Raw genomic sequence first — 11250 nt, 5'->3', positions numbered from 1 at the left:
GATTAATTAGAAATTTTGTTGTGTTTTTTCATTCTAGTTTTGTTATGAACTCCGTTGGTTGTAAATGGTTTTGTGTTAATGATTATTTTTGTGTACTCTCCATATTTTTTTCACTTAACGTTATAAAACTAAGTTGAGTGTATTATTTGTTAAAATTTTCCTTAATTCTATTGATAATAAAATTTTGATTTATAAAAAAAGAAAACATTTTACATTTTTTTTTAAATGTATAAAAGCACTCAATGATTCAGGAACATGACACACTCTTTGATAAAATTATAATAATTTTATTAAAATATGTTAACTCATATAAATCATCTATATACACTATTCACAAACGATGTGCGATTCTAAATGATAAGCTTTTCATACGAAATTTATGTGTATACAACTCATATATGAGAGATAATCCACACATATATTGACTCACCTTTTTTAGTACTTTATTTTTTTCTTAAAAATATATATAGATTTAAATAATTTAAAAATAAAATATATTTTTTAATAAAATTATGATAATTTTATCGATAAACATATTATTCTTGTCTTACTTGCTTTGTTTTTCCAGTGTACGCCTAGAAGGCAGAGATCATGGCCCACTTTTGATATGCATACCGCCACCAATGATGACTATTTTAATAGTAATTTTTCTTCGTCAACAATTGAATATACAAGATAGGGCCCACTTCTAGATTCACATGCTTGTAGCTCAGCATCATTCAAATCTTGAATATTTGAGACACGGGCAGTGCACCTATACTAGGTATATTTAATAATTTTTAATATTTTAAAAAATTATAAAATATTTTTATAAAAATAATATTTTTTTATAAAAAAAATAATTTTGTTTATATTTTATATGATTATAAGAAATAATATATTTATATTGAATATATTTAATAATTTTATTAAATATTTTTTAAAAATAAATATTTTTTTTTAAATAAATAAATTTAAAAGGAGTAAAGAAATAGAAAAACGACCTACAAAATATTTATTAAGAGATTTTTTATCACGCAAGGCGAAGCAAGCACAAAAAATAAATTCTACGCCACTTCTAGAAACGTTCCACTGACGTATACAGCTTGAACGTTGCTAGAAGAGCTGCTTTTGAAGTTTTAATTAGTCTGGAGTCCTACTTAATAAAAATAAAAAATATCCCTTTGATAAAAATTCTGTAAATTACTCCTTTTTATATTTATTTTTTTTCAAAATCACCAGCTTGAAACTACTTGCATCTCATAAGTTCAAGGAATTTCACTCGATCATTCTCCCAAAGTGCATGGAACAAGCCCTATACTCAATTCTTTCTCATATCTTAGTCCTGTTGGCTTCCCTATTACCAGTTCTTTTCACAAAAACAATAGAAATGGATGCTAAAGGATGGAGAAGGCTTTTAATATCAATTCAAACTTGATATAACTTTTTCAAGTAATACAAAATAGAATATAATATTTTAATTTCTTAAAAAATATTGATGAATGAACATTTAACTTGAAAATAAGCAAACAAATAATATTCTTTTATTATTTTTTGGGTATTTCAGAAAACTAAAGAAGAGCGGGGTGGGGTGTGGGTTGGGGGTGTTTAGTTACTAATTTGAACCTGTTGTTGAAATATCTAAGATTCCATGCTCAATGACTGAGTTAAGGCTTAATTTGTGCTTGAATAATTTCTGAGGCTGTAAGCTCCATCAACCACAACATTCAAACCACTCACAAACTTAGATTCCTCACTTCCAAGATACAGAGCAGCCTCTGCTACATCATTAGCATCTACAGGTACTCCTTTAAGAATTGCATCAGCCATGCATGTTTCTTGCAGAGTCTTCATATCCACACCTCCCATTGCCTTGGAAGCTAAAGGGGTGGGAATTCCTCCTGGCGATATGCAATTAACTCTAATTCCATGCTTCCCCAATTCCACTGCCAAGTTCTTAGTTAACCCAACAACTGCATGCTTTGCTGCTGTGTAGGCATGTGGAATCCCACAATAGCATACTGAAGCGATACTTGCAGTGAACAAAATACACCCTTTTTTTTGCGGGATCATTACTCTTGCTGCATGTTTGGCTCCCAAGAATCCACCATACACATTTATGTCAAAAACTTTCTTGAAATCTTCACGTTCTATTGATAATATGCTGGGATCATATTTCCCTGTGATTCCTGCATTGTTGAACATTATGTCAAGCTTTCCGTGCATTGAAACGGCTGTTTTCACTGCGTTTTCCACATCTGAGTCTTTGGCTACATCGCACTGCACGTAGGAGACTGGTTGCCCAGATTCTGATCGGATTTCCTTGGACACAGAGTGACCCAAATCGGATTGGACATCTGCAATCACAACCTTGGCTCCTTGTCGAGCAAAGAGTCTTGCAGTGCTCTCGCCAATCCCACTGGCTCCTCCTGTTATCAAGGCTACCTTGCCTTCTAACCTGCAAGAGCACATGGGTAGATAATTAAATTTATGAAATTTAAATGCATATACTCTTTTATCGTTTTTGTTACTAGCAGTGGCCGGATGTGGCTTGTAAAGTAAATGGGTATATATATATATATATATTCTTCTTTTATAAATTTAATTATTAAATTTTTTCTATAAAAATTAAAATTTATTAAAATAAAAAAAAAATATATTACGTATTTACAAATTTTTTTACTCATAAAATTTTCATTTATTCGACCTGTTGCTAAGTGTGGAACAAATTTTTTCAGGAGTCAATTATTGACTTGCGAAAAGATTTTTCCTGTAAAAAATTGTAGCAATGACAAATTTGAAGGAATCTTTTTGACAAGTAGATTTATCATTTATTCTCCATTTTATTTTATTATTTTATCTTTTATGTATTTCCTAATTTTGGAGAGCAATAAAGCTAATTTTCTTATACTACCTTACCAAAATATCAAAAATAAAAAAATAATAAATTGAAAGTGAGCATAATAGTAATAATAAATAGTTATTAATTGCACAATGAATTAAAATTCAAAAAAGATATTGAGATTCTCTAAAAGTTAGCTAATTAATATTAAGTTATTTCTATCTATAATTGAAATCTCTCTCTATAAGTTTAAAATAAATAAATAATAAATAAAAAGATATATGAAGGCCTAAAGAGAAGAGAAGAGAAGAGATGTATGGTTGGTTACCTTTTGGCGAAATAAGTAGGTAGAGAGGAAGAGCCAGCCATGGTCTCTTTTTTGCTTATTAGTTATTACTAACCTTGGAAAAGGAGGATACAATAGCAGATTCGCTTGGGACATATTTATAGAGGGAAATTGGAACATCAATGAATGCATTTCAATTTTCATTTGTAAAATATTGTATTTTAGTTGTACCATTCTTAATCCTAGCCAACCAGTCAACTAGTCAATATAAAAGAACATAGAATTTTTTTTTTTTTAAGAAAAAAGTTTTTTCATGTATAATAAATATAATAAAAATATTGAGAATAAGCTTCATATAATTGTGTGAGATCAATACATATGAGAGCATCTGATAATGTAATTTGATGAATTTTCCATCAAATAATAGCCATACAAGTTAAACATACTCTTTCTTTATATAAAAAATAACAATAGTAAAAATCAACGGGGTTGCTTCAGTAAAACTCATTAAACATTCCCATTTAACTAAGAATTCGAGTTAACAATTTTTTTCAATAGACGATTTATAAATTTCACTGTAATCTCTCAAAAAAGTTAGTAATATACTCTGGTACTACACGTAAGGAGACTCCCTTCCCCTTAACCTTTTGAATAATTGTAATAATAATGCATTGGATGCCTTTTTTTTTTCCTTAATTTCCTAGTAATTTTCAACCTAATCAGGTACACCAGAACTCTAGTCAATACAGTCATCAACTTATTTAGCAAAGGCATGACTTTGAAGAGATCATCGAATTATTATATAATTAACTTAGATGTTACGGTTGAATTATACATATTGAAGGAATTATTCATTAATTAATAATTATTTATATTAATTAAAAATTTGTTTATTGCCATAAATAAATGATTCTTCTTTTCCCTAATAAAAATATAATTTTTCAATCTAATCACATCTGAAATATTTTCTTTTATCAAAACTCTCCTAATTATATGGAGATAAATCACCAATAGAATAAAGACAGAGAAATTTTTTTCTATAAACTCAATTAATTATAATTTTAAAATACAATATATATTATGAAATTTATAATTAATTTTTTGAATATTTAAATTTGATACATCTTCATTTTAGAAACGACTTTAATATTTATTAAAATTAATTCTTAATAAATTCAATTATCTTTTTAATATTTATATTTTATTTTTAAATTTAAAGAAATTAATTGTTTGTAATTTGGGATTTTCAAAGTTGGCGAGCTTCAAACTTGAATTTTCAATCATAAAGAATTATAATTTGTAAATTGACTAATTAACAAAAAAATTAGGTTATGCTTTTGATTGCAATCTTCGTGGTGACTTCCAGGATCTCCACGGACATATTAAGATACAGAAACAATACAAGAAGAAGAGCCGCCACCTTTTCAAATAAAAAAAAAATTCTAATTCTTTGTCATAAGAAATTATTGCAAGACTGAATTTAAGTATTTTTAACTAAAATTCTAACTCTTTGTCATGAGAAATTATTGCAAGACTGAATTTAAGTATTTTTAACAAATAAAAATATAACACATGCCATTTATTAAATAAAAAAATAAAAAGAGAGAACGTTTCAAGATAGTTTGATATTTGTAAACCATATACATAATATATGGTATATTTTTATATTGAATGAGAGCACCAAATCATCATATTGACTTAGCATATTGCGTTTATCTAACAATTTTCCGTTGATTATTGCTCAAAGTGTCTTACTAATTTAGCATTACTATTGAAACCATTGAGAGAATTATTTTTTTAATATATTAATTATAAGGTACTAAAAATTATTTAAAATTAATTTTAATATATTTTAATGATAAAACCTAAAAAAATAAAATAACTTTTTTAGATTATTTTATTAATATTATTTAAAATAATATACTTTTTAAAAAGTTTTTTTCCCTAAAATCTCCATGTCAAAAATATTTTTTTAATGTAATAATCATTTTTTATGTATTAATAAATATTATAATTAAAATATTATTCTCGAAATACATATATAAAATTAAAAAATAAATATTGCAATCAATCACGTTGTCCTAAATATTGCCTTCGCAGCGCAATGTTGATCATCTCAACCTAGAAAGTTCAAATGGGGCGGCTGCAAATTTTGAAAACAACCCTTTACATGATAATTAATTTTTTAAAAAGAAAAAGAAAGGAGAGCAGATACATATTAAAAAAATGTGAGTAATTTATATATTAAATACATAAATTAACTTCTATATTTTCATTAAAAAATTATGATATTACTTTTCAACTTTTATTTCAATATTAAATATCTCAATTTTAATTTTATATATATATCAATTTATGTATTTAATTTAATATATTCATTATTTTTATAATTCTCATTATATTAATAAATAAACTCCTTACACTTTTTAAACAGTATATCATACAATTATCTATCATAATAGAGAAATTTAATTTAAAAGACAATATGATTATTATATATAATAAGGTAAGAGTCAACTCAATATACGCACATGTGCCAGTGCGCGTGCGTGCACACACACACACATATATATTTGATGTTTTTCACTCAAAAGTCAAAGTCAGATAGTCAAATTCAACTAGCATGACAGTCAAAGTAGTCAAATTCATCGAACATGACAGTCAAAAGTTTGATGAGGATTTGAAGGCGAAAGAGCCGAACAAAAGGTGGATAGAGTAATACATTCGCTCGCCCAGCAGGGCAAACGAAGGGTTTTACCGAAGAAACAAACAAATTAGATAGAAGCCCGGATCTCAAGGGTCAAGCGGTAATCGCGCTAGCAATCAGGTAAAAGTGATTTTCATGAAGAAAATCTCAAAGATTCGGCAAAGATCAAATTCACAAACAAAGTAATAGTTATTTTCTAAAAACCTATAAATATCAAACGATGAACCAGAAACAGGTACGCTTACAAACTCTACAACTCTTTTTCACTAAAATATTCTCTGATTTCTCTTAAGAGCTAGATCTCTTACTTGAGTATTGGAGTGGCATGCCAGAAGGCCATCCGCCTCACCTTTCTCTCTTATTACAAGCTTACGTGTCATTAGGACCAAGACCACAAGGACCACTAGTAGCATCAGTGGCGCCGTCTGTGGGAAACCTCAAATTACCAGCTAAAATATTTACGTTTGAGATCATCTCTTTTTCTCTTTGATATTTTCTTTTTTACTACTAGTAGTCTTTAATTCTTGGACCTAATCGTTCCTGCAATATTCGTGTTTTTTTCTCTTTAATGGCTGTAGATTAAAGGACTCCGAACAAGGGCATCATTTCTGTCACTCCTACATTGAGATGAGATCCACCAACATCATCCTTGGTTCCAAATGTGGCTGCACCCACAATCCCTTCCGATGCACAAATCGCATCACACAACATTGTCCCAGATCAACAAAATCCTTTCCAAGGATTGGCACCAGATCAAATTTTCTAATGCATCCATGAGATGGAGGCCTAGATTTCATTCCTCAAAGGTTTGATCCCAGGGACACTTACCCCAGAAATAGGAAGGGTCATAAAAGCAGATCCATCTGGGGCAAAGGGAAAAACATAGGAAATCACTCGATCAACAAATAATAGCTCGAGAAGAAAGAATGGATGAGACGCGGCGAGCGAACAAGAGGAGCAGTCCGACAAATCACCCTGCCCACAGATAAATTAGGGATTAGTGAAAGTAGTACAAAAACACCAAAAATAGGTCGAGGAAGAGAACATCGGCGTGGAAGATGAATCTCCACTGTCCAAGCCAATCCTAGCCGAACTGTTCCCATAAAAATTCAAATTGCCTACCCTCGATAAGTATGATGGAACAATAGATTCGAGGAGCCACGTGGTGAACTTTCGAACAACCTTGATGCTCTAAAATGTGAATGGCTACCACCTATGCTGAGTTTTCCCAACAATACTGACCGATTTGGCACAGAAATGGTACCAATGCCTCCAGCCTGGATCGATCTAGAATTTCCACAGCTCACCACTGAGTTTAAGAATAAGTTCATTTTTTCCATATCTCCTAAAAAATTGTCTTCTGATCTTCAAAAAATTAAACAGTACAAGGGTGAATCGTTGAGGGACTATATTGCTCGTTTCAACACTTAGGCAATATAAGTAGAAAATTTGAATCACGAAACAAGATATGAAGCTTTAAAAAAGGGGACAATGAATATAAATTTTCAGATTCACTCATAAAAAACCCTGCAGTAGATTATTATCGATTAATGTAAAGGGCACAAAAGTATATTAGATTGGACGACGAATGACAAGCCCTTAGGGAAGAAAGGAAGTCCAAACAAAACAATAACAAGAAACAGAACAAGAAGAACTACAGCTCGAATTGGATTTACCAATCGGACAGAAATAAAGAACAGAACAAAACTAGATTCGATATTATACACCATTGAATGAGCCCAAATCTTGAGTACTCATGTGGATCCAGAAAACGGAGAACAGGTCAAGTGGCCGAAGAAGCTGAACCCTGATACCACAGGTAAAAGAGACAAAAGAAAATTTTACTGGTTTCATGAAGATCATGGCCACACAACCGAAGAATGCAAGCAACTCAAAGATGAAATAGAATGACTAATCAGAGATGGTCAACTCAGGAAATTTACCAGAAACGATTGAGATGAAAGAAGAACACCTGTTTTTAGGAACAAGGATGTCATCCCTAACAAAGATGAAAGTCTGATCAGAGTGATCAATGTGATAGCTGGGGGACCAAATACAGGCAAGATGTGCAACAAGAGGCCAGCCTAACCAAGCTGCAGCTAAGTAATCCTTTCCATTGACAGAAATGAATTAAGCAAGGAAACAATCATCATAGGACCGAAGGACAACAAGGTAAACCAATCGCACATTGACCCATTAGTTGTGTCTGTGCGGATAAACAGGTATACAGTTCGACGAGTGCTGTTGACACATGCAGCTTGGTCAATCTTTTGATGAAGGATGTAGTGGAGAAGCTCGACCATAAAGCAGAAAACCTAACCAAAGTTATGTATCCTTTGGTCGGCCTAGGGGACAAATTCCAGCCCTTAAAACTGTAAATCTTGCTATAGTACTGGGTGACGAAGGGCACAAAAGGGAAATTTACACAGAATTTATGGTAATTAACATTCCTCTATCCTACAACATCATCCTCGACCGACTAATCCTAAATGAAAATGACATAGTAATCAGCATGAAATGGCTATGCATAAAGCTACCAGCCCTGGGAGGAATAGTAGTAGTTTGAGAAAACCAAAAGTCAGGATGAGATGTTTGCTGGTTTTTCAACCACCGCAAGTGCACGGATCGCTAACAAGTAATAAAGTGATGAGTAGAGTATCATTCCCACGAGGACCATGTTGAGTACCAAACTATAGTGATTTTAATTATCTAGATAATCGAATTGTAGAGAAATAATAATTATATCTAAATTGAAAGAAATAAAATTTAAATAATTAACTAAAATAAAATACTAATGGACAAAGGCATTCTAGAACTAGGGTTTCACACTTCAATCAATTATAGAATCAATCTAATTCATTCAATAAATAGGAGATTATTACTTTGATGGAGATTAATCCTAAGTTATCTTAAGTTCTCTCTCAAGGTACTCAAGATGTATTTTAATTAACATAAACCTTACTTTTGTGGTGATTAAATTAATTAAAACCATTTAAGATCTTTGATTAATTTTGGAACTCCACATAGGTTATCAGCCTATCTCTAGGTCAGATTTCCTTGGTTCAAAATCCTGATTTTGTAATATTAATCTTCACCTTTTAGTCTGTAACACCCCAAAAATTTTAAATTTATTATTTTATGAGTAATATTGATATTTTAATTTTATTTAAATTTTAAGAAATTATTTGAGATTTTTCGGATTTTAAAAATTGGGTTCGATTTTCCAAAAATATAAACTTTGATGATTTTTAAAAATTAATTTAAAGACCACGTGGCAAAACTAAAAATATATTTGGAGTCTACGAATTTTTCTGAGTTTTCTGGAATTTTTTTCGAAATTTTTAGACCTCGTTTTCGGTCCCGAGGCAGAGTAAAAAATTTAAAATTTTGTATTCTGAATCGAACCGGACTGGATCGGACCGGTCGAATCGAACCGGCCTTTCTTCTTCCTTTTTCTTCCTCTCCCGCGCGCGTTTCTCCTCCTCCCTTTCTCTCTCGTTTTCTCTCTCCTACCTCCTCCCCTTGCCGCGCCGCCGCCTCCCCAGCCACCCTAGCTCGCCGGCGCGCCGCCCCACCCCTTCCCCACGGCAAACCGACGCCCCAGGCTGCCGGAAAACACGCGCGAATGCCCCCTAACGCGCGCCCGACTTTTCGACTTCCCAGCCAAAATTCGGCCGATCCGGCCACCAATCGGACCGGGTCTTGTGTCTAAACTCATCTACTCGTCGAGAGCTTTCCATAGACACCAAGAACACCGAAATCCATCGAGCGGTTTGTTCAATTTTTGCCCGGGAAGTTTTAGCCCATTTTGATTTTTGGGCTAGATTTCTCACAAACTGTAAACCCCACGAGAAAACCGAGAGTACCAGAGCGCTCCACCTTTGAGAGCTTCGCGGGGATATAAATTTCAAAATTTTTCGACACCATTTTCGGTGGGTCCCACGGAACTTCGCAGTGTTTTTCCGAGCATTAAATGAGCTTAGAAAATTCTGTAAAAAATTTTATACTAACCCCCCGTGTTGTGGGCTTCGTGTAGGTATCCTTAATTCGCGGAAATTCGACAGTTGTCCGGGTCTGTGAATTTCCGGCCAGACAGACCGGCTATCGGAAAAAGTCTCCGAATTGAACCGAGGTTTTGGCTACCCTACCATTGTCAGACATCCCGAGCGTGTCCCCGAAGTCGGAATTGGCAAAGGTAAACCCGAACCTTGCTTTTTCATAATTTTCGAGTGCTTAAATAGGATTAAAAATCCATAAAATATTCGTGGTAACTCAGAAAATTATGATTCTTTTTGCAATAGCCTAGTAATATTGCTAAGGACCGCGGGGTAAAGTTTTAGAATTTTTAGAGCTTATTTGGGCAGTTTTTGCAAAAATGATCAATTATAGGGACTAAATTGAAATTTTACATATTATGATGGATGACTTATTTGATGGGCCCAGGAGGGGCTGTGTGATGTGATTGAGTTGTGGATATATGGATTGTGAATATAGAAGTGTGTTTTGAGCCCTTTTGCAGGTTGGGTAGGTCCTAGGTATAGGGGAGACTCTGCCGGATTTTCGGCACAACTTAGGACGTATTTGGTCTTTTCACGATTTGTATTGAGTCAATTGTGTTAAATAATTATAATGTAATTGTCAGGTGAGCCGGGACAGCCTTCTTCCTCCGCCCAGCCGCCACAGTGATCGCTGTCAAGTCTGTGAGTAAAATATTAATTTTAATTGTAATTTTGATATTATTATATGTTCAAGTATGCCCATGCATCACTTATATGCATATATCTATGTAGTTAAACTCTAGGCATGATTTATGTTGCATTCATAACTGTTAAAGTTCCATGGATGTTGTTGTGGTAATTTGGAGCAGTGTGTGCGCGTTGGCGTGCGTTTGATGTGGTGTTGGCTATGGATAAGACGGGTAGTCACGGCTTGAGATCTTCGCTGGGACTCGATCCTTCGGGGGTAGTCACGGCTTGAGTTCTTCGCTGGGACCCCGATTTGGTTTATTAAGCGAAAGTCCGGCTTGAGTTCTTCACGCACCAGTTGGATTTAAGAGAGTCAGATAGGGATCACCCCATATATTATGATTGATATTACTGGGTGTGTGAGTGCTCCAAATTACCTTTTTGTTGTTATGCTGTGAATTTGTTGCTGATGTTGCATTTCACTCTACAGGATGCATTAGCTTTAGATAGTTATAGAAATTATGGTTAAAATTGATATTTTACTCTCTGAGTCGAACGCTCACTCCTGTTCAATATTTTTCCAGGCCACAGGAGGATATTTTTGAGGTTAACCTGCTTTTCTCCCTCACAGGTCATCTATTTATGTTTGTGTAATTCTATAAACTTCTAGAATTTCTGCATGTGTTAGAAATATTTATTTAAATTGGGTCTGTAATGTGAATTCTTATTTTGGACCTGTAAAAATTATTAT

General features: G+C 32.9%; 1 protein-coding gene across 1 annotated transcript; it reads right to left on the bottom strand.

The window, feature by feature from the left end:
• Positions 1-1501: 1501 nt before the first annotated feature.
• On the bottom strand, positions 1502-3294 carry LOC110670678 (short chain aldehyde dehydrogenase 1). Its single transcript, XM_021832797.2, has 2 exons — positions 3150-3294; positions 1502-2437 (listed from the first exon to the last, which is right to left on the bottom strand). Exons 1-2 carry the CDS (start codon positions 3188-3190, stop codon positions 1654-1656), a joined length of 825 nt encoding a protein of 274 aa, XP_021688489.2. The 5' UTR covers positions 3191-3294; the 3' UTR covers positions 1502-1653.
• Positions 3295-11250: the final 7956 nt, after the last annotated feature.

Source organism: Hevea brasiliensis, chromosome 5 (assembly GCF_030052815.1).
Source record: "Hevea brasiliensis isolate MT/VB/25A 57/8 chromosome 5, ASM3005281v1, whole genome shotgun sequence".
Classification (NCBI taxonomy): Eukaryota; Viridiplantae; Streptophyta; class Magnoliopsida; order Malpighiales; family Euphorbiaceae; genus Hevea; species Hevea brasiliensis.
Note: the sequence above shows the minus strand (reverse complement) of the source record. Positions and strands in the feature narration are given on the sequence as shown.

Bases quoted from the DNA above. Each gene is read 5' to 3' on its own strand.
- LOC110670678 (XM_021832797.2), bottom strand. From the start codon at position 3,190: ATGGCTGGCTCTTCCTCTCTACCTACTTATTTCGCCAAAAG. The intron at 2,438-3,149 runs GTAACCAACCAT...GTGCTCTTGCAG, and splicing joins CCTACTTATTTCGCCAAAAG to GTTAGAAGGCAAGGTAGCCT.